We start from the raw sequence: 24867 nt of genomic DNA, 5'->3' as shown, positions 1-24867 counted from the left end.
ACGAAAATGAATGACGAAAATGTATGATATTGGTTGATGTGTGTATCTGATGTGTTATTGTATATGAAAATTGGTTGATGTGTGTTTGATGTGTGTTATTGTATATGAATATTGGTTGATGTGTGTGTTTGATGTGTTTTTCCAGGCGCTGGTGGCTTTGGAACCACTGGAGGGTTTGGCAGTTCAGCGTTCGGAGCGACCAGCAACACTGGAGGTCTGTTTGGAGCCACACAGAATAAACCTGGTGGGTTCATCTTCTTCTTCTTCTAATTAACTAGAACACACAGAATAAACCTGGTGGGTTCATCTTCTTCTTCTTCTTCTAATTAACTAGAACACACAGAATAAACCTGGTGGGTTCATCTTCTTCTTCTTCTAATTAACTAGAACACACAGAATAAACCTGGTGGGTTCATCTTCTTCTTCTTCTTCTTCTTCTTCTTCTAATTAACTAGAACACACAGAATAAACCTGGTGGGTTCATCTTCTTCTTCTAATTAACTAGAACACACAGAATAAACCTGGTGGGTTCATCTTCTTCTTCTTCTTCTAATTAACTAGAACACACAGAATAAACCTGGTGGGTTCATCTTCTTCTTCTTCTTCTTCTTCTTCTTCTTCTTCTAATTAACTAGAACACACAGAATAAACCTGGTGGGTTCATCTTCTTCTTCTTCTTCTAATTAACTAGAACACACAGAATAAACCTGGTGGGTTCATCTTCTTCTTCTTCTTCTAATTAACTAGAACACACAGAATAAACCTGGTGGGTTCATCTTCTTCTTCTTCTTCTAATTAACTAGAACACACAGAATAAACCTGGTGGGTTCATCTTCTTCTTCTTCTTCTTCTAATTAACTAGAACACACAGAATAAACCTGGTGGGTTCATCTTCTTCTTCTTCTAATTAACTAGAACACACAGAATAAACCTGGTGGGTTCATCTTCTTCTTCTTCTTCTTCTAATTAACTAGAACACACAGAATAAACCTGGTGGGTTCATCTTCTTCTTCTTCTTCTTCTAATTAACTAGAACACACAGAATAAACCTGGTGGGTTCATCTTCTTCTTCTTCTAATTAACTAGAACACACAGAATAAACCTGGTGGGTTCATCTAGGCGGTCTGTTTGTGTAGTAACACAGTGGCCCTCATTTATCAACGCAGCGTATAAACCGGCGTATATTTCTCCATATATTCGGCCGTACACCAACGTGGAAGTCACATTTATCAACGCATCCTACACAGCCGATCCCAGCGTACACTTGGTCCCAGCGTTGATAAATGTCACGGCTGAAACCGAGCGTCATTTAAATAACACGCCCTTAAATATTCTCAAACCGCCCCGATTTTACGACATGAAGATTGAAGAACCAGAATACGACCAAAGAAGACATCATGAAAAGCCAATAAGAAAGAGTTTCCCTCGCTCGACACACACGCACACGCCCCTCCCTCTCTCTCTGTCTCTCTCTCACACTCACACACACACACACACACCCACACACACACACACACACACACACACACACACACACACACACACACACACACACACACACACACACACACACACACACACACACACACACACACACACACACACACACACACACGCACACACACACGCCCCTCCCTCTCTCTCTGTCTCTCTCTCACACTCACACACACACACACACACACACACACACACGCACACGCCCCTCCCTCTGTCTCTCTCTCACACACACACACACACACACACACACACACACACACACACACACACACACACACACACACACACACACACACACACACACACCCCTCCCTCTCTCTCTAGGCTTGTAGCCTACATGAATGACATATTATGATACCAATTACATCGCCATGAATGGAATACGTTTGTATATGTATTTACCCCAGTGTGTTTTCCTCCTAGGCGGTCTGTTTGGCTCCAGTACGTTCAGTCAGCCGGTCACCAGTCAGGCCACCAGCACAGGCTTTGGTTTTGGAGGAACCACAGGGACCAGCAGCTCTCTGTTTGGAAGCACCAACACAGGGACCACCGGAGGACTGTTCTCCCAGCAGAGCAATGCCTTCGGTTCAGCTAAACCTGCTGCCTTTGGAAGTATGTCACATACGCAACTTACATACTTTATTGTTTTTTATGTTAATTATATGTATTGTAATCTCGGCATCATTGTAAATGAGGGTCTCCCTCAATTGATCTCTCCGAGAATATTAAATAAAGGTTGAATGAATGAAAAATACAGAGTCTTCATTACAATAACAATATCTATTATATTATGATGATAAACTTCATTAGTACCATGGTACTCAGAATAGGCTGATGTATCAGATAAGTGCAGAGCTGTGAGACACAGGCTGTAGAGAATGAACCCACACTGACATCACTGTCAGATCATGATAAAAACTTTAAATCATTATGATGGGTTTTTAGCACCAGTAGCGGGTGGGGTCTGTTTAGTGTAATAGTGTGTATATAATGTGTGTAATCGTGTGTATATAATGTGTAATAATGTGTGTTAACAGACTTTGGGACCAGCACCAGTAGCGGGGGGGGTCTGTTTGGGAACACCAACACCACAGCCAACCCGTTCGGTGGAGCCACAGCCTCTCTGTTTGGGGGCTCTGGGTTCACGGCGGCCCAGCAGCAGCCTGGCACCACCCTCAAGTTCAACGTGAGTATGAACCAGGCGTAGCCGCGGCCATTTTGTTCTGCCACAGATAGAAAACCCCATAGAGATATCCGAAAATATTCCAAATCCCATTCAATCCGGAAAAGTGTCATTTTAAGATTTCTTTGGGCTGTTCAAGAACAGCAGATCTACAAGCTCACTCGCGGCAACGAGTGAGCTTGTAGATCTGCTGTTTTAATCTACGAGCTCACTCGCGGCACAGAGTGCCGTGCTATGAGCTTGTAGATCTGCTATTTTTGGAAAATCTTGGATAGTTTTGGACGTTACTGCACATGCGTGGCCACGTACGTGCGTGCGCATGCATGCACAGTAGAGTCCGACCGATAGGGATTTTTGTGACCGATAACCGATTTGAGAGGAGGTTTGGATTATATCGGTCACCGATAACCGATATGCAACCGATAGTGAATTTTATTAGCTGGAATGAAAATAGGCCTTTTCTTTCTTTTTTTTTTTACATTTACTCAAGTACAGTACTGTACTTAGGAACATTTAAGTAATATTTTGAGGTATTTTTTTTTAAATTATTATTATTAGTAAAGTATTGGAAAGTATTTCCAATTTTCAACACTTTTACTTCTACTCCACTACATCTCAGAGGCAAATATTATACTTTTACTCCACTACAATTATTTGAAAACTTTAGTTACTAGTTACTTTGTAGATTAAATCTAGAATATTATAAACAAAACACACATTAACCACTTCAGCCCTATATACATTTCTGCCATTTGAAAATAGCAGATTTACAAGCTTGTAGATCTGCTATTTTCCAAAGATTTGTATACATTTGAAATCTTGTTGAACAGGACATTCTGCATAATGAGTAGTACTTTCTACTTTGTACTTTAAGTCAGAGTCCTGCAATCGTTTGACGGGTGAAACGGGTGTAAAATATACTGACGGGCGGTTCTGAAATAAACGCGGGTAGGTAACGTTTTATTGTAAAAATCAGAGAGCCCTGTCTCCGCCAAAACAACGTCACTTGTCTACAACAAGTTACACAGCACAACGGCATGGAGCACACTGGTCAGTTATCTTAACTCACAAAACACATTGAACATCCAGTTAAACCTTCAAATTAAAACCATCTGAGACGTAAACAATGACACATGCTTACTGCGTATGTGGCTAAAGCTCGCTCCTCCGTCTACACTTGTACACTGAATGTATAGCTCTATTGTTGAAGGCTCCTATGCTATCTATCCTTTTCAACACACTTTTAAATTGAGTGACTGTCTGTAGGCTATTTACATTTTACTCTGCATGTAATCATGGGTAAACGGGCAGACAACAGGTCCATTATTTGACGGGCGGACGCGGGCGGTTCTGGTTCGTATTTTGAAAGAATCACGGCCAGGGTGACGGGTGGGTCTACTCTGCAGATCTGATTATTGACGGGCAGCGTGGGTTCTCAACATTGGACCCGTGCAGGACTCTGCTTTAAGTACATTTTGATACCAAAACTTTTGTTCTTTTACTTTACAGATTTTTACTTGTAACAGAGTATTTCTGTATTACAGTATTGATACTTTTACTTAATACGCAAACCCGCTATGGAGACAATTAATGAATTAACACTACAGCTGTGGTGGTGTTGTTTTTGTTTGAGGCGTAACAAACTAAGCCAAAATGACGACGCTAAAATAGAAGTGAGTATAGCCTCACCTCAGCCTATCATTATTGTTATAGGACAATCCACAATTATTTATACTGGCATGTTTTGGGCTGAACCAGTCATCAGATTGAACTAATTTACCGTCGCATCTGGGAAAAGTATCCGCTGGTTGAAGCTGCTTTGGTCGACGCTGTTGTGTAGAGTATAGAGTATGGTAGGCCTACTGAAAGTAGCAGATCTACAAGCCCAGCGCGCTCTGCTGGACAAAATATATCATTACACCAGCAACGTGCTTTTTGAGCAAACCTTATTTTTTTTCATATCGGTCTTTTTTTTTTCATATCGGTGTGAAATTTCACTGATACGATATGATCCGATATAACCAAATAAGGCCATATCGGGGTCGGACTCTAATGCACAGCCACAAACGTTTGTGGTTGCTGGCGACCAGGTTGCCAAATCATGTGCGTGAAACAAGCACGTGCATCCCCAAAATGATACTTTGGGTGCTCATATCCCCGGACGGGTATGGTCTAGGAAATGATATGAAATACAACAGAAGGAGACAAATAATCCACTGAAGTTTTCAAGTTTCCAAACTTTTTGAGAGGAGTTTATATTTATAAGAGAAACTGGTAGAATTTAGAACAAGTGCTTCTCAAAACACAGATCTGCTATTCTGGGCGGTTTCAGATGAGGAGGGTTGGGGGATTAGAAGACATTTGTAGAATGGTCCTCAGGTCTTAAATCACTGCATCATTATAAAGACAGGTTTATTTATAAAGGTCGTAGGTCAAACAGGATATTAACTCATTCACTGCCTGAATTATTTCTGGCCGCGTTTGCCCACTGCCAAGATTTTTCATTGAAAAAAAAAAAGTACTCAGGAGCCGAGATACAGAGTTTTTAAGTTAACAAGGAAGTGGATGGGAGTCTAGATCTTCGAAAAACCATATCTCCTTGGTCTTTGGGTCAAATAAAAAAAAAAAGAAATGTATGTTTTGTTTTTTTTAAGTCGTTTTAGTCGTTCTAGGCAGGGAATGAGTTAACAACAATACCCCCCCCCGCTCCCCCCCCCCCCCCCCCCCACAGCCTCCAACAGGAAGTGACACCATGGTGAAAGGGGGCGTGACCACCAGCATCAACACCAAACACCAATGTATCACTGCTATGAAGGAGTACGAGAACAAGTCCCTGGAGGTACACACTATGTACTACACACACACACACACACACACACACACACACACACACACACACACACACACACACACACACACACACACACACACACACACACAGTTTAACAATGTATTCATGTCCACACACAGGGAAAGCATACAGGGAGGGACAAACAGTAAATAGGCCTGTGACAAACAGCCAAAAAGGGCTTTAGTTTTTGAGATACCCCTCCTGGAGGTAGGACCAAACACAACATGTTGTTTCCTCATCTCTAAGGCCTCTCATACATGAAATGGATTGTTGTATAAAAATATTTTACTGCAAAAGTGGTGAAATTGATATATAAAGTTATACACCCCAAACTAAAAATAAAGCCTGTCCGTCTGGGGGTTGAGGCATATAAACTCATGTAGATTCACAATGGAAGCTCTGATAGGTTTAAACTTGGCATAAATGAAGTCAGGACATCCCTCTACATTCTACAAAAGACTGAATGTCAATATCTGAATGTAAATAGGAGATACAGTCATTTGAACACATACTTACAATAGGCGGAAATGTAAATATGTAGAATGTTTTCTTTACTTTGTAGTGAATCGGACATGGATTGTCATAGCAAGACATATGATGTCTTGTTGGAAAGGTGTGGTTCTACTGAATCCAGCAATACCAATTGTGTAAAAGTAGATTTAATACTCATGGAGTTATGTCACTAAATGTATATGGTGTCCCAAATGGGGAAATCATGAGACAGTCCTAATGAAATCTACAGTATCACACAGATTAGTTTTATTTTCAATTCACTTATCAAGGGTGGAAAAATATGAACAAATTCACTTGAGTAGAAGTCCTTAAAATGTATTAAATGTCCCAAACCTGAGAAAACTAGACATTTTATGCAACTTCAACAATAGTGCAGAAAGAAATGCAGGCCTACAGTACAACTAACAACTATTTAGCAAACCTGGCTGAGGGAGTTTGGTCTATGAAACACAGGATAAGATGTAGATTTCCTTTGTGCAGGCACATACGTCTTGTCGTCTTGGTGATGAATGGTGGATATAATGGAGCTGGGGTTAGGTTGTAATTTGGGACGCATCATCAGGGGTGTTGACACTATAAACCCTCGCCAAAGGTGGCCGGTTACAGTGTGATCAGCCCTGAGCTTGCGTCATTCCCAATTAGTCATGAGATCTTGCCACACAACCTCTGCACCCCACCTCCACTTGGCGGACCTCAGTGTTCCAGCCGCGATGTTGTGCTTCAACAGCAAGCTCGGCAAAGCGTAGGTGTTTTTGCTCATAAGCCTCATCCACTGAGGCCTCCCAGAGTACTATGAGTTCAATGATGAACACCTTTTTTAGAGAAGGGGACCAGAGCACCAAGTCAGATGGTTGTAGCGATATCTGGAGGAAACGCAAGCTGTCGGCCAATATCAGCCAGCATCTTCCAGTCACAGGCTAAGCGTAGCTGGCCTCGCTCAGATGGTATGGAGCCGCTCCTGATTACCTTAGCCCCCTCACGGACAGCTCGTTTGTACTCCAGGATGGACATAGAGCCTAACAATAGTGAAAGTAGTACACCGTACAAATTCTGTGTATCTTTTTATTTTACTGGAATGGAGTGTGATGTACAAACATTCAATCCAAATCTTTGTATCATCTGTGGTACATATTTAGAAAAAGGAAAGAAACAAGATCCATATGTCAAAAAGCCCACAGCAATACATACAAAATGTTGCTCAACAGAGAGATGATGATGTTCATAAAACTATCTCCATGTATAATAATATACTTTCTTTCCAAATAAAGGTAGTATATCTTATCATGTATCATGTCGAGCAAACTACTCCAGTAAGTAACAATAATGAGCAGTTGCAAATGTTGAGAGTGAGAGCATACCTGCAGCAGTCTCATCAAGAAGGTTTCATTTGTGGGAAGGCCAGTAGAAGACCAAAACATCTGACAGCCATTATAACTGGTACAGGCAAAAGTACCAGAGACAAGGTCCTTCGTGCAGCATCAGAAAGGTTGATTAAGTTGTACATCATCGGTCTCGTACCCCAATGTCTTTGTGTATGATGCCAAATATCATAAAGGCTGCCATAAACACTACATCTCTAAACAAAATATAGCAGCTGCCAGGTGAAAAAAATAACCTAGTTTACCTAGTTTATGAAGGAGCCCATGTAGGCAATACAATGCCACCGGGGGCAGTCTGTTTGGAGCCAAATACTGTAGTATAACCTGTAACCAAATATGTTAAATGATATAAACTCTACATAATTGAATTACTTTCTGTTATGAGGATAGCATCAAATGGGTGGAGCTAGTTTCCCTCTGCCAGGTTTGCTAAATAATTTGTTAGTGAATTTGTTAATATTTTCCACCCTTGATAAGTGAATTGAAAATCAAACTTCAGTAGGACTGTTTCATGATTTCCCCATTTGGGACACCATATACATTTAGTGACATAACTCCATGAGTATTACATCTACTTTTACACAATTGGTATTGCTGGATTCAGTAGAACCACACCTTTCCAACAAGACATCATATGTCTTGCTATGACAATCCATGTCAGAGTCACTACAAAGTAAAGAAAACATTCTACATATGTACATTTCCGCCTATTGTAGGTATGTGTTCAAATGACTGTATCTCCTATTTACATTCAGATATTGACATTCAGTCTTTTGTAGAATGTAGAGGGATGTCCTGACTTCAAGTATGCCAAGTTTTAAACCTATCAGAGCTTCCATTGTGAATCTACATGAGTTTATATGCCTCAACCCCCAGACGGACAGGCTTTATTTTTAGTTTGGGGTGTATAACTTTATATATCAATTTCACCACTTTTGCAGTAAAATATTTTTATACAACACATGTATGGGAGGCCTTAGAGATGAGAAAAAACTATGTTGTGTTTTGTCCTAACTCCGGGAGGGGTATCAACATTTTTTGGGGCCATTGTCACTAGCCTAAAAGGTTACATTCACAAACACTGTACTGTGACAGTTCAACTTGTACTGTAACAGTTCAACTTGTACTGTGACAGTTCAACTTGTACTGTGACAGTTCAACTTGTACTGTGACAGTTCAACTTGTACTGTGACAGTTCAACTTGTACTGTGACAGTTCAACTTGTACTGTGACAGTACAACTTGTACTGTGACAGTTCAACTTGTACTGTGACAGTTCAACTTGTACTGTGACAGTTCAACTTGTACTGTAACAGTTCAACTTGTACTGTGACAGTTCAACTTGTACTGTGACAGTTCAACTTGTACTGTGACAGTTTGTTTTCCACTTTTGCCAACATTTCTTTCTTTTCTCTGTCAGTGAAAATGACTCGTTCAGCTGTGCGCATACCGTTTGGATTTCTTCTCTTTTCTTTGTTGATCTCCCTGTCTGTCTCTCTGCTGATCTCCCTGTCTGTCTCCCTGTCTGTCTCTCTGCTGATCTCCCTGTCTGTCTCCCTGTCTGTCTCTCTGCTGATCTCCCTGTCTGTCTGTCTCTCTGTAGGAGTTACGGTTAGAGGACTACCAGGCCGGTAGGAAAGGAGGCCCGTCTAACCCTCTTGGAGCAGCGGTAGGACAGACAGGCGGTCTGTTCGGGGCAGCAGCTCCTGCTGCTCCCGCTGCGGCCACCGGGCTGTTTGGAGCCTCTGCTACCAACACCGGCTTCTCCTTCGGACAGCAGAAGACCAGCTTTGGAACCAGTGAGTCTCTGTCTGTCTGTCTGTCTGTCTGTCTGTTAGAGATGTACCCATAGCATTGAATCCAATAGAGAACAGAAGTTCCTCACGTCACTCGTTCATCCCCTGGGTCGTAGAAGTAATCTGGCCCTAACCCTTTACATGTCTATGGACTAAACCTAAACCTAACCCTTTACATGTCTATGGACTGAACCTAAACCTAACCCTTTATATGTCTATGGACTAAACCTAAACCTAACCCTTTACATGTCTATGGACTGAACCTAAACCTAACCCTTTATATGTCTATGGACTAAACCTAACCCTTTATATGTCTATGGACTAAACCTAACCCTTTATATGTCTATGTACTAAACCTAAACCTAACCCTTTATATGTCTATGGACTAAACCTAACCCTTTATATGTGTATGGACTAAACCTAACCCTTTATATGTGTATGGACTAAACCTAAACCTAACCCTTTATATGTGTATGGACTAAACCTAACCCTTTATATGTCTATGGACTAAACCTAACCCTTTATATGTGTATGGACTAAACCTAACCCTTTATATGTCTATGGACTAAACCTAAACCTAACCCTTCATATGTCTATGGACTAAACCTAACCCTTTATATGTCTATGGACTAAACCTAACCCTTTATATGTCTATGGACTAAACCTAACCCTTTATATGTCTATGGACTAAACCTAACCCTTTATATGTCTATGGACTAAACCTAACCCTTTATATGTCTATGGACTAAACCTAACCCTTTATATGTCTATGGACTAAACCTAAACCTAACCCTTTATATGTCTATGGACTAACCCTTTATATGTCTATGGACTAAACCTAAACCTAACCCTTTATATGTCTATGGACTAAACCTAACCCTTTATATGTCTATGGACTAACCCTTTATATGTCTATGGACTAAACCTAAACCTAACCCTTTATATGTCTATGGACTAAACCTAACCCTTTATATGTCTATGTACTAAACCTAACCCTTTATATGTCTATGGACTAAACCTAACCCTTTATATGTCTATGGACTAAACCTAACCCTTTATATGTCTATGGACTAAACCTAACCCTTTATATGTCTATGGACTAAACCTAAACCTAACCCTTTATATGTCTATGGACTAAACCTAACCCTTTATATGTCTATGGACTAAACCTAAACCTAACCCTTTATATGTCTATGGACTAAACCTAACCCTTTATATGTCTATGTACTAACCCTAACCCTTTATATGTCTATGGACTAAACCCCTGGTGAATATATATAGCCTCTTGCGGGTCATCCCGGAGTCACAAGTGACGTTGTTGTTATAAATAGTGTAAATGCACATTCATGAAGGGCTTTAAAGAGCCTTCAGAAGGGATTCATACATAGAACCATAGTTACATACATAACTATGGTTTATATACATAGAACCATAGTTACATACATAACTATGGTTTTAGTGTTCAGGTGGTTTGGTAAATGTTAATGTGTGTTTTAGTGTTCAGGTGGTTTGGTAATATTTTTGCCGTTTTCAATACACGATAGTGCACTTGGTGATACAAGCGTGAAATTTGGCACAGATGTCCTTCATATGACTCTAATTGATAATCAACCTCTGGCCACGCAAAAATCCTAAGATTTCAAGATGGCCACCACCAGTTTTCAAAATGGCTGCAACTGGGCCAACACTTTGGACTATATCACTTTGCTGGGGCTGTAAATCTTTGATTTCCCTCTTATTTTAATATAGGAGAATATGTTCTGAAGGTATTTCTACCAAGTAAGATAAAAAAAATAATATTAGGTTCCAATATGGCGGCATATTTTCCAATATGGCTGCCGATAAATTGCATAAATGTACATTCACATGAGCTTGAAGCACATGTATTTGTATTAATTACCATACACAGAATCAATTTATAGCTCATTTTAAAGTGATTTGGTAGCTTTTTAATGACCTAGGGCAACTAAATACAAAAACCTAGATATATATATGGATATTTTCTCAAACAGGTGCTGACCTTTTTCTCTTTCCGTGGAAGGACAAAACTGTATGGCATCTGCTGAACGCATGAAAGAAGCAAAGACCTGATGACTTTGATCCAATAGCTGATGCATTTTCATGAAGGGGGATCCATCTGAGGTCCTTTGACAGCTTTTTCAAGCCAAGTCTTTGTGTCTGGGTTGCTCAGTCGGTAGAGCTTTCACCTTCGGATCACATGGTCATGGGTTCGATCAGGATCAGTGTATGAGTAGGTACGGTGAGTGTGGCGCTCCACCTCAGCAATACCAGGGGGTCTATAAGACCCCTGCGTTCTCAGCTGATACTGACAATAAGTGTCAGACTTATTTAATTTGAACAAGTGCAACTGCTATGACAACAACGTCAGTATCTGAGCTGCGAATCATGATGTGTCAGATGCTATCCTCTGCAGCTCTGCCTCAGATACTGACATTGTTGACATAACAGTTTCACTTGTTCAAAGACTTGGCTTGAATTAGCTGTGGATTGCCTTTGGAAGGAGGGAAGGATCTCAGATGGATCCCGTTCATGAAATTGCATCAGCTATTGAATCAAAGTCATCAGGTCTTTGCTTCTTTCATGCATTCAGGGGATGCCACACAGTTTCGTCCTTCCATGGAAAGGGAAAAAGGTCAGCATGTCAGACAACTTCTCCAAATTAGGTTCAACACCTGTTGCAATAAATGATAAACATATGCAAGTCATTGAGGAGTTCATAGTACTCATGTACGATAGAACTTCATAGAAGTAGTTCCTACAAGGAAGTGAATGCAAGTGAAGTGCATTGCAAGCAGGACATACATGGGGCCAGTGACTCTTGTGCAGTCCTGTTTGCCAAATTATGCCAGAAGCTGACACGATGTGGATGTGAAAAAGCATGTTCTGGACACTGCAAATGCTTTAAGTTTGGACTTATCTGCACACCCCTCTGTGGTTGCAGTTGCTAGTACACTGGCCTGTCACTTGCCCAGCCACCATTGTAAATGAAAATGTGTTTATAATGACTTGATAACAAAACAAAAAGTAAGCACTAAGCTTTACCAAGCTAATAAATCACTTTCAAATGTTCCATAAATGGATTCTGTGTATGATAATTAATACAAATACATGTACTACAAGCTCATGTGGATAAACCATAAGCAGATGCACATTTCTGCAATTTATCGGCAGCCATATTGGAAAATATGCCGCCATATTGGAACCTAATGTAATTTTTTATCTTACTTGGTAGGAATACCTCCAGAAAATATTCTCTTATATTAAAATAAGCCCCAGCAAAGCGATATAGTCCAACACATTGGCCCAGTTGCAGCCATTTTGAAAACTGGTGGTGGCCATCTTGAAATCTTAGGAATTCCGCGTGGCCAGAGGTTGATTATCAATTAGGGTCATATGAAGGTCATCTGTGCCAAATTTCGCGCTTGTATCACCAAGTGCACTATGGTATCAAAATTCCGCCCTGCTATAATGTATGTTTACTTTTTGTGTTCAGGTGCAGGAGGTTTTGGTGCCACCGGGGGCAGTCTGTTTGGAGGCCAGACACAGGGTCAGCCACAGACAGGAAGTCTGTTCAAGCCTTTTGGTCAAGCCGCTGCCGCTGCCCCCACCGCCGGGTTCAGCTTCGGCAACACCAACACCATGGGACAGGCTAACACCAGCAGTATGGTGAGACAGCTGTCTGTCTGTCTGTCTGTCTGTCTGTCTGTCTGTCTGTCTGTAACACCATGGGACAGGCTAACACCAGCAGTATGGTGAGACAGCTGTCTGTCTGTCTGTCTGTCTGTCTGTCTGTCTGTCTGTCTGTCTGTCTGTAACACCATGGGACAGGCTAACACATACATGGGCAACATGCGGCCCTCACCTTCACTTAACCATGCTGTGTGTGTGTGTGTGTGTTTTATGTAATGTGTGTGTGTGTGTGTGTGTCTCATAGGGTTTGTTTGGTAACACAGCAGCAGCCTCTCAGACGGGTGGTGTGTGTGTGTGTGTGTGTGTGTGTGTGTATGTTATGTAACAATGTGTGTGTGTCAGGGGTCGCGCTAGGATTTTAATCTGTCGGTCCCAATGTCCGGAAGGATTCAAATTTATCGGACATCTGACAAAAATAACGGTCATAATTATTTGTATGCATTAATGACAAGCAGGTGCGTAAACACAGCCTAACACTTAGGCAGCATTATATTTTGGATTGAGCTATTTGAACATGAACCATCATAATATACACATTTTATATAGCAGGGTCATCTTACACAAATACATTAATTACCTACATTACCATTTGCGCATGCTGCGTGCGTAATGGTTTCTCAATAATCAATTGCGTTTGTATGCATTTTCTAATTAAAGGTCACTGCACAAAATTGGGCATTTCAGATGAATCCTTCATAACGTGGCTCAGCTGACCTGTTAGGGTAATACATTATAGACCACTACTCACTCACAGGAGGTTATAATGTATAGTTAGACAGTGGATGCCGTCCGTGCGTCTAGTTGGGACAGCCGTGGGAAAGTTGATGAGTTGTGAGAATCTTGTGGTCTCCTCATAGAGCTATTCAGTTCAAAGTGGTAACGTTTTAACGTGTCCACCTCATAGAGTTAAAAATAGGTCCACGATTATGATTAACGTTGTTTCACCTGGATGCCATAGTTGCAGTAGCCTATAGCTGTATATCTGTGGAGAGTATTTACGCATCTGTGTTAGATTTCATCTTCAACCTGCACTGTTGTTATGTTACTGAATAAGACAACTTTGTCGGTTCAACAACACATGTTTATTCCCGGCTTACTCGCCGCTGCGACTTGCACGTTCCACCAACACACAACAAGTGAGGACCCTCCCCTTCCGGTCTGACTTTCAGTATAATAGTTCCCCAATACCTCACAGTGCACCACATTTTACACTGGTCATAGTTCACAGGAAATGTATTAACTTAACAGTTAAACTGTAGGGCAACTTGCCAACTTTACTCACAATGCCCTTGTAGTAGCCTAGTATCTGTGACATATTCTAACTCGTAATGATACAACTTGTGTGTGACTGACTGTTAAATACACAACTTTATATAATGTAACTTGTAACCGGACCGCGGACTGCCGAGACCGCTGGCTACGCAGCAGCAGCAACAACTAGCTCTCTTCTTTTTCCTGTTGTACCTTCACAATAAAGTGTCTCCCATTTACCGCCCAATGCAGCACATTTTACACTGGTTATTAGTAACAGGAAATATGTGTAACCTAACAGCGTGTGACAAACTCTTTTCTTTCTACCTCTCTCTCTCTCTCTCACAGAAACACACGCACGCTGTTAAGAGAGAGAGAGAGAAAGAAAGAGAGAGAGAGAGCGCTTGCAAAGCAGAGGATTTGAAATGTGCCTAATGTTGCGGTGATAATTAATGAACAGCCGTGTCATTATCAACCGGTCAGGATGTCTGGAGAGATTTATTTTTTCCGGTCTTTGTCATAAAAAAACGGTCAAAACCGGCAATTATCGGACTAACGCGACCTCTGGTGTGTGTGTGTTAACCATGCTGTGTGTGTGTGTGTGTGTGTGTGTGTGTGTGTGTGTGTGTGTGTGTTAACCATGCTGTGTGTGTGTGTATCTCTCATAGGGGTTGTTTGGTAACACAGCAGCAGCCTCTCAGGCGGGTGGGATGTTTGGAGCCACGGCTCAGACCACGACCACAGGCTTCGGTACGGCCAGCAGTCTGTTCGGTCAGACCAACACCGGCTTTGGAGCCGTCGGCACGCAGGTCTGTAGCCCCGCCTTAAGCTTCATGATGTAGCCCCGCCTTAAGCTTCATGATGCCTCCTGGGCAGGTCTGTAGCCCCGCCTTAAGCTTCATGATGCCTCCTGGGCAGGTCTGTAGCCCCGCCTTAAGCTTCATGATGCCTCCTGGGCAGGTCTGTAGCCCCGCCTTAAGCTTCATGATGCCTCCTGGGCAGGTCTGTAGCCCCGCCTTAAGCTTCATGATGCCTCCTGGGCAGGTCTGAATGGACTGGCTCCTATTTATATTTTTGACCTCCTGTCTCCCCACCAACCCACCCGTAATCTCAGATCAGCACACAAACTTTTACTAGACCCCCCCCCAGACAAACCTTGTGACAGAAGGTGACAGGTCATTCGCTGCCAGGGCTCCATTTCTGTGGAACCAACTCCCCCTGCATATTAGACAGGCCACCTCGGTGCCCACTTTTAAAAATCTTTTAAAAACTCATTACTATAGAATGGCCTTCAGCCAGAATGAATAGTCACCTAGTTCTCTGGTTTCACTCTTATTTTTGGTCTTATTATTTTTGTATGGTTTCCTTTGTTTTTAAATGTTCCATCATTGTATTGCCTTATATATTTGTATTGTATTGCCTTATATATTTCCAGTGTATGTATTGTAATTGTATTGTTAAGCACTTTGTAAACCTGTTTTTGAAAAGTGCTATATAGATAAAGTTTATTATTAAAGTTTATTATTATGACACATGACATCAACCTCACTGTGTGTGTGTGTGTGTGTGTGTGTGTGTGTGTGTGTGTGTGTGTGTGTGTGTGTGTGTGTGTGTGTGTGTGTGTGTGTGTGTGTGTGTGTGTGTGTGTGTGTGTGTGTGTGTGTGTGTGTGTGTGTGTGTGTGTGTGTGTGTGTGTGTGTGTGTGTGCGTGCGCGTGTGTGTGTGTGCGCTGCAGCCCAGTCTGTTTGGTAACAAGGCGGGGGGTTTCGGGACGACCACCACCAGCGCCCCGTCCTTCGGAACGGGAACAGGACTGTTTGGAAACAAGCCGGCGTTGACCCTGGGGACCGGAGCCAACACCTCTACGTTTGGTACGTTTAATGATAGTTACACCTCTATGATGGAGCCAACACCTCTACGTTTGGTACGTTTAATGATAGAGTTACACCTCTATGATGGAGCCAACACCTCTACGTTTGGTACGTTTAATGATAGAGTTACACCTCTATGATGGAGCCAACACCTCTACGTTTGGTACGTTTACACCGTCCTCCTCTAGGGGGCAGCAGTGGTTCAGGGGTAGAGTGGCCGGTATGTTGGATCCCGGGTTCCCCCAGAGTTGGTGTTGAAGTGTCCTTGAGCAAGACACTGAACCCCTCATTGCTGGCCTAAAGTTTATTCTAATGCATTGTGAATCATATTGGGTTGACAGACACTAACCTAAAGTTTATTCTAATGCATTGTGAATCATATTGGGTTGACAGACACTAACCTAAAGTTTATTCTAATGCATTGTGAATCATATTGGGTTGACAGACACTAACCTAAAGTTTATTCTAATGCCTTCTGAATCATATTGGGTTGACAGACACTAACCTAAAGTTTATTCTAATGCCTTCTGAATCATATTGGGTTGACAGACACTAATCTAAAGTTTATTCTAATACATTGTGAATCATATTGGGTTGACAGACACTAATCTAAAGTTTATTCTAATGCATTGTGAATCATATTGGGTTGACAGACACTAATCTAAAGTTTATTCTAATACATTGTGAATCATATTGGGTTGACAGACACTAACGGTTGCCCGACTGCCCGTGGCAAGTAAATAAAACGTTTGTTCAAGTAGAGTTTGCTTTCATGTTGCCCGACGGGAAAGTCCATTTGGTCTTCATTAAATATTATAGGCTATTTATGAAGAAAAAACAGCAGTTGCACTCATTCTGTTTCTTCAAAGTGACTGTCCCCACACAGTGACTGTCCCCACTCAGTGACTGTCCCCACACAGTGACTGTCCCCACTCAGTGACTGTCCCCACTCAGTGACTGTCCCCACACAGTGACTGTCCCCACTCAGCAGTTATCCATTGGATTTAATATGATTTGTTTCTACATTAAAGCACAAATTGTACCTATCAGTGGGCAAGTAGAACTTGACCTGTACCTGTGCCCTTTGTCAGTCCCTGTTTATATGACAGGAGAGAGAAGATAAGATCATGTTTTACATGTTTAATTACCATGTCCAGAAAACAATATATCTGGTCTAATATTTGCTATTGTCCTTATAGATAATATGCCAGCATGGATGTCAGGCTTTAGTAACAGGGAAATAACATGTTCTATGTCAATGCTTTAATATCTGAAGAATACTGGACAACTGTATATTAAAGCTTAACACTGATGTTCCCCCTAAAATATACCTCAAAAACAAAACAAATAAAAATAATAAATCTACAAGCTCACTAAGCTGATTTTTTTGGGTATTTTTTTACTGTATGATGTTGTGCATAATGATGTGTAATATCTGTAGGTTTTGGACCCAATCCAGCAGGGGGCAGTCTGTTTGGAAACAAGCCTGCTGCTGGAGGACTGGGAACTGGACTGGGAGCTGGCTTTGGAACAGGTACACACACACACACACACACACACACACACACACACACACACACACACACACACACACACACACACACACACACACACAGGTTGGACAAATTCGCAATCGTTGTTTTTATTGGCTGAATTATTTTGGACGATATTTATCATTTTATTTTGCAAAATAAATTAATCCTGTGGATTCACTCTCACGTTCCTCCCTGGTGTCAGTCTGGACTTCAGCCAATAGGGAGCCAGGATGAGAAATCATAAAATGATTTTGATGCTTTTCACTGTTTGTGAAGTCCATACTGACACCGGGGAGGAACGTGAGAGTCTGGACAATGTGCCAGGCTAGTGTTTGGCCACATCGTTGCTGCTTCTCTGCTCCTCCTACATTAGTCCTAAAAGAACGTCCTATGAAAGAGAAATGTGTTACTGTGAGAGAGTGAGACAGGTTCCATGTCAGTGAGAGAGTGAGACAGGTTCCATGTCAGTGAGAGAGTGAGACAGGTTTCATGTCAGTGAGGCGAACGGGCTTCTACCAGGCTGTTGAAGGCACAAGGGGGGCGGGGCTGGCGGGCTAAGTTAGTGCAGTGAGTGTGGCAGTTGCGGCAAACGCAGTCCCCACAACATCATTTACGATTCTGTGCCTATCGGTACATAACTCGGACGGCGCTGAGTCGCGCCTCCGTCATGGTCCAAAACTATACGCTTCCCCTTTTGCCTTCAACAGCCTGGTAGAAGACTGAGCGTCAGTGAGAGAGTGAGACAGGTTCCATGTCAGTGAGAGAGTGAGACAGGTTTCATGTCAGTGAGACAGACAGTGTAATGTGTTACATCGTGTTACAGCCCTAAGTATACTTCGTCGTACGACAGGGTCGTTAGCCGAAAATAGCAGATCTACAAGTAACCATGTGTTGTGTTGTAACAGTGGGGGCGGGGCAAGGCTCACTATTTGGCAACAACCAGAACAAACTGGGCAGCACACTGGGAACCACAGGGATGTTCGGGAGCTCAGGATTCAGCAGTGGAACCAGCAACCTGGGCTTTGGAGCGCCTCAACAGCCTGTTGGTAAGAACCTGCTCTTCTTCCACTATAGATGTATGAATACCATCCATCCATCCATGTAAAGAAACAGCAGTAATTCTGTTGGGGGGGGGGGGGGGGGGGGCTCTTAACTCATTCACTGCCAAGAACCACTTATGACGACTTTTCCACTTTTAGTTCTTTCTTTTTGGGGGGGGGGTGAGTGGCGCTGTGAATGATCCAAGCACCACCAAAGAAGAGTACACCCAGAAATCACATGATCACAACAAAAAAAGATGTAGTCACCTTTCATGTTAAATGATTTATAAAAGTCATATTATCTGCTGGCCGTGCAGCAGTAATTAGGCCCCCCAGGAAAGTCTAGATTCCACGGAGAGCAAGTCTTGATTCCGCGGCTTATCGTTAATATTCGGCGGGCATTAAAAAACAACCTGAAATGACCAGTTATCAAGCAAAAATAGATTAAGTTTTAATAATCAAGTAAATTCCATAATGAAATAGATACAATGAATTGTTATACCATGCTAAAACAGTAAAATACTGTGGAACATAGTCATTGAGTCAATGTTACTGGTTATAAATAGAAGTGGTCCGATCAGGCCCATAGCAATCACCGATCCAATCATTTTTTCATTTTTTATTATTTTTGTATTCATGCATTTTTACCATTTATTTTGTAGAAATACAAGACAATATGTCTCAAAACACTGGCTTACACTTGACTTATTGGTGACTAAAGAAATATGAATTAAAGACATTAAGACAAATACTGACAATGACTCTGAACATTGGCTTGCAGTTATTGCACATAGCCAAATGCTATAATAATATTAGGCTTGTCATTCAGGATGGGAAATTAGTAACAGTGTGTATGTTTTGTGATGTCACAGCCCTCACAGACCCCGGGGCCACGGCCGTGCAGCAGGCGGTCCTCCAGCAGCAGATCAACGCTCTGACTTTCTCTCCGTTTGGAGACTCTCCTCTGTTTAGGAACCCCCTGACCTCTGACCTCAAGAAGAAAGAGGAGGTAACACACACACACACACACACACACACACACACACACACACACACACACACACACACACACACACACACACACACACACACACACACACACACACACACGAACATGGATTACAGTTCTCAGTCGCCAAGACTGATTTCAGTCATTTGGATTCCATGGAAGCCACAGCATGTCTTCTATGGGAGCATCAAAAATAGCCGATCTACAAGCTCTCAATGCGTCTGCAACGCATTGAGAGCCCTAATTGACAACCAAATAAACAAAAACAAAAGCAAATTATTCTCCTGCTTTGTCGACTTCAAAAAAGCATTCGATTCAATTTGGCATGAGGGTCTGATGTACAAACTATTGGAAAGTGGCATATGGGGGAAAACCTATGACATCATAAAATCAATGTACACAAACAACAAATGCGCAGTTAAAATAGGCGAAAAGCACACAGACTTTTTTCCCCCAAAGCCGAGGAGTTAGACAGGGATGCAGCCTGAGTCCAACACTCTTCAACATATATATCAACGAGTTAGCAAAAACGTTAGAACAGTCTACAGCTCCAGGCATCCCCTTGGCAAACACAGAAATCAAATGCTTACTTTTCGCAGATGACCTGCTGCTGCTGTCTCCAACCAAGGAAGGACTACAGCAGCAACTTGATCTCCTACACAAATTCTCGCAGACATGGGCCCTGACAGTGAACCTAACTAAGACTAAAATCATGATATTTCAAAAAAGATCCAGCCGCCAAAACCATCAATTTTTCCTAAATACGATCCCACTAGAACAAACAAAAAACTATACCTACCTTGGCCTAAACATCAGCAGCACAGGGAACTACAACCAAGCTGTAAAGGACCTGAGAGACAAGGCAAGAAGGGCATTCTATGCTATCAAAAGAAACATCAAAATAGACATCCCAATTAAAACCTGGCTTAAAATACTGGACTCTGTGATAGAACCAATTTCCCTCTATGGTTGTGAGATCTGGGGACCATTAGCAAACCATGACCTTGAAAAATGGGATAAACACCAAACCGAGACCCTACACACAGAATTCTGCAAATCCATTCTCCGTACCCAGCGAAAAACACCAAATAATGCATGCAGGGCAGAACTAGGACGATACCCACTCATAATCAAAATAAAAAAGAGAGCACTTAAGTTCTACAACCACCTAAAAGAAAGCGACCTAAATGCACTCCATAACAAAGCACTCACACACAGCGAAACTCTAGAGAGATGCCCCCTCAGCCAGCTGGCCATGGAACTCCGGGCACAAACACAAACAGAGCCACGAGATAGAAAACCCATCGGACCAAACAAAATTATAAAACAGCAAAAGGAAAACTACCTGACACATTGGAAAGAAGCAACACAAAAGCAGAGTAAACTAGAATGCTATCTGGCCCTAAACAGAGAATACACAGTGGCAGAATACCTGAGCACCGTGACCGACCCAAAACAAAGAAAAATCTTAACTAGATACAGACTCAGTGAGCACAGTCTTGCGATCGAGAAAGGTCGTCACAGGCAGACCTGTATCCCGAGAGAAGACAGACTATGCACCCACTGCACACAAAAGGAAGTGGAAACCGAGCTACACTTCCTAACCGTCTGTCCATTGTACCAAGACATCAGAGACACATACTTCCCACAGATTACAACCACACACAGAGACTTTGAAAACATGACCAACGACAAAAAACTCCCATATCTGCTGGGCGAAGTACAACAATGTGCAAACACAGCAGCAAGATTCGTGAGTTGTTGTGATAGGAGAAGGATATCGAACGGAACACAACCACCCTAAAGACTAATCATTGTGTATATTCCTGCACTATACCTGCACCCAGTGATCTTGGTACATAGAAATTGATCTATTGAAGATTCTGACTTTCAAATGTACATTTTTTGTTTTGATTGTATTGCTGTATTGTTGTATTGTGCTTTTTGCTTTGGCAATGTAAACGTATGTTTTCTCATGCCAATAAAGCCCTTTGAATTGAATTGAATTGAGAGCTTGTAGAAAGGCTATTTTCGGTTATTTTAAGATTAGAGCATTTGAAGTGGTCAATAGCAATATTATGTTCAGAAGCATCTTCCATAATATCTTATATATATATATTTAATATAAAAGCAACGGTCAAAGCCTGAATCTGTGAATTTGTGTTTTTGAACCATAGAACAGCAGGACCAACATTACTAAAGCATCCTAATTTTACATATTGTGTTCATCGTTTAGGAATCGGTGCTAGTGTGTGTGTGGGGGGGGGGGGGAATCCTTTCACACTGTTTCACAAATCGCAGGTTTTCAGTCGTGAGATAAAGATTTGCTTTAATCCATGCACAAATTATTTTATTTGGATCTGCACAAAAAGCGCAATACATGATAGATCCAAACATTGATCAGAAGAAGGTCACATTATACGGGCAAACCAGATACAACTGCTGCACATGCTTAACACACAGAGGAGAAAAGATAACGAATTGATGACATACTATATACAGAAATTCAACAGTTGTGTTTTTGTTTTGTTTTTTGTCACTCAAGGGTAAATGAAACATGGCCTTCTCCAGATAGACAGACTGCCCATAATAGCTGAGACAGAACAGTATTTAGCCAACTTTTTTGCATTTGTCTTTTGCAATCCTCCCAAGGCCATAATACGTTCCACCAAAGGCTGATATTTCATACGTTTGGATGTAAAACAAATGTCCATATACAAATCAAATGGGCAGCCTATTTCGAAGATAGTAAAGTTTTTTCTCATTTCATTAATGAACACAATATCTGGGGTATTTGGAATATCTTGCAGTGAATTGACATGTGTGTCATTGTGATCAAACCAGTCTAGTTTCACAGTGCTGTGTTTATACATTTTTGTTGTCCTTTCCTGTACTTCTCTGATTCTGTCTGAGACCAGATCCACCAGACGATCATGTCTGGCAATGTACAGTCCTTTATAGTGGCTGCAGACATTTAAGATGTGTGCGACTGTCTCTTTGTCATGTGGTACTGGGTGTAGAATACAGTGTGGGTCATGTTGTGATGGATACCAGGTTGTACTGGCTGGTACTGGGTGTAGAATACAGTGTGGGTATCCATCATGTTCTGATGGATACCAGGTTGCCAAGTTAAACCTGGTCGGCAGCACTTGTAGACGTGCTTTAATGGTGAAGATTAGAATGTCCTCACCAACAGTGTTATTGGAGTGGACAGAATGGGACAGTGAGTGATTTGCAAAAGGAATAAAAGCCAGTTTCCCCTGTAGCTTCAGACTGGTGCTGTGCTGTGCACTGTGAGATCCATTCACTGTATCTTCAGACTCTTTATCGCAGATTTGATAGGCTCTATGCACAGCAGCCATATTGGACAGAAATTGGGCCCCTTCCTTGCTTCCTTCACAGGTGTTACCAATGACACTAATGAAGGCTCTGTTCCATTTAGTGTAGCACAGTGGTTCTCAGACTTTTTAATTTCAAGGATCCCCATAACTCTGAGAGTGTACAAATGGAACCAAATTTGGTTCCATTTGTACACTCTCAGAGTTACACCCTCTCAAGGAACCATGAGGGTCCCTGGACAACACTTTGAGACCCACTAGTGGTGTTTCTAGTGAGCCAACATGCACAACATCAGCACCCTGACTCTGTTTGACCAGAATGGAACAGAGCCTTCATTAGTATCATTGGTAACACCTGTGAAGGAAGTAAGAAGAGGCCCAATTTTTTCTCCAAAATGGCTGCTGTGCATAGAGGCTATTGACAGCTCAACACCGTCCTGCTGGTAGATGGCGCGTACATAGACGAGCGGATCTGTGACGATGTGGTTATTGATCGCCACAGCTGTTCCATCGGGCGCCGCCCACTTCAGCTGTAATCCCGAACGATGGCACAGGTCGTTTAAGTCCATCCAATCGGACCGCCCACACCAAAGCCTGTCGCTTTAATGTCCAGTTTTCCATTTCCCTTCGTCCTGAATCCAAGGAATTGCGGCTCATTCTCCATGGCGGGTGGTACTTTGCGGCGCTGCATATGTTGAATGAGTTATTCCCTGACCGTAGGATCATCATTGTTGAGCATGTTGATGAGGCTGGTTCTGGTAGCGGTGTAAACCCATTCTATGTTCGGTACGCCCAAACCACCCTCCCTGATGGGCTGAAAGAGGATGGAGCGGGTGGAGTGGGTATTAAGTCTGAACCAGCCCCTCACCAGACGCACTGTCTTGTTGTTCAGTTTGCAAACAGCAATCTGGTAACATCCATATTAGTAACCTTTCTTCCCTGCATTGACGGCGGCAGTTACGATGATACGATACGATAATACTTTATTGTCAGTTCACACTGAAATTTGTCTTGCGACCCAGCAGCCATGTATGCAACAATAAACAGTTCGCACATTTGACATGACACAAGAAAAACAAAACACAATACAAAATACATACATAAAGACATACAAAGACAAGAGCAATGTCCACCTCTCAGCCTAGCCTTGGCCTATAACTCCTGATTAAGCCTCAGTGTCGTCTGATGGACAAAGGACCTCTTCAGTTTGACCTTATTGTATGTAGGAACACCGTATCTCCTTCCTGAAGGCAGCAACCTATATTCTCCATACAAAGCATGGCTAGTGTTTGAAGTGATATTCCTTGCCAACCTTATCATACTGTCATTATACGTACTGTAGATGTATAGAGCCTCTGAAGTGGCTGTCCAACAATCTTTGAACAAATGTTCACTTGCTGCAGCAGTTGTGACTTTAAGGCTACAGACAGACATCCATACCAGGTGGTACTACAGTACTGAAGAACACTCATTATAACAGAAGTGAAAAACAAAAGAAGAATCTGTCTACTAGCACCAAAAGATCTCAAACGGCGAAGGAAATAGACTCTTTGCTTTGTCTTCTTACCCACTGATTCAATCTGTTCTTTCCATGACAGAAGGTGGTCAATTACTACTCCTAGGTATATATACGAACATACCTGGTTGATCTGTTCACTATGAATAGTTATGGGGGATCTGTGTATCTCTAGTGGGGCACCAAAAACAATCTCTCCTGTCTTTTTTGTGTTAATGATAAGAGCGTTGTTATCGCTCCACTCCACCACCTTATTTACTCTGTGTTGGTGCAGTCCAGGATCACTGGAACTATCCAAAAGGGAAATCAAAACTGTATCGTCAGAGTACTTTAGAATGTATTGGTCTGGTTTGTCAGTGCGACATTCAGACAGACATT

General features: G+C 42.0%; 1 protein-coding gene across 2 annotated transcripts in view; it reads left to right on the top strand.

Annotated features, from left to right (window-relative positions):
- Positions 1 to 24867, top strand: part of nup98 (nucleoporin 98 and 96 precursor) — a 77105-nt gene that overhangs the window by 6911 nt on the left and 45327 nt on the right. Inside the window, exons 3-13 of one of the 2 annotated variants that reach the window (XM_084074725.1) lie at positions 146 to 214; positions 1921 to 2109; positions 2535 to 2683; positions 5412 to 5519; positions 9026 to 9221; positions 12733 to 12905; positions 14849 to 14989; positions 15916 to 16051; positions 17493 to 17585; positions 18492 to 18632; positions 19499 to 19635. In XM_084074725.1, coding sequence (XP_083930851.1) covers positions 146 to 214; positions 1921 to 2109; positions 2535 to 2683; positions 5412 to 5519; positions 9026 to 9221; positions 12733 to 12905; positions 14849 to 14989; positions 15916 to 16051; positions 17493 to 17585; positions 18492 to 18632; positions 19499 to 19635 — 1532 coding nt within the window. Of the gene's footprint in view, positions 1 to 145; positions 245 to 1920; positions 2110 to 2534; positions 2684 to 5411; positions 5520 to 9025; positions 9222 to 12732; positions 12906 to 14848; positions 14990 to 15915; positions 16052 to 17492; positions 17586 to 18491; positions 18633 to 19498; positions 19636 to 24867 lie in introns of both variants that reach the window. The other variant, XM_084074724.1, reaches the window with a different exon arrangement.

This window comes from Gymnoscopelus microlampas, assembly GCF_963454915.1.
Source record: "Gymnoscopelus microlampas genome assembly, chromosome: 12".
Taxonomy (NCBI): domain Eukaryota; kingdom Metazoa; phylum Chordata; class Actinopteri; order Myctophiformes; family Myctophidae; genus Gymnoscopelus; species Gymnoscopelus microlampas.
This window is presented reverse-complemented; position numbering and strand designations above follow the sequence as displayed.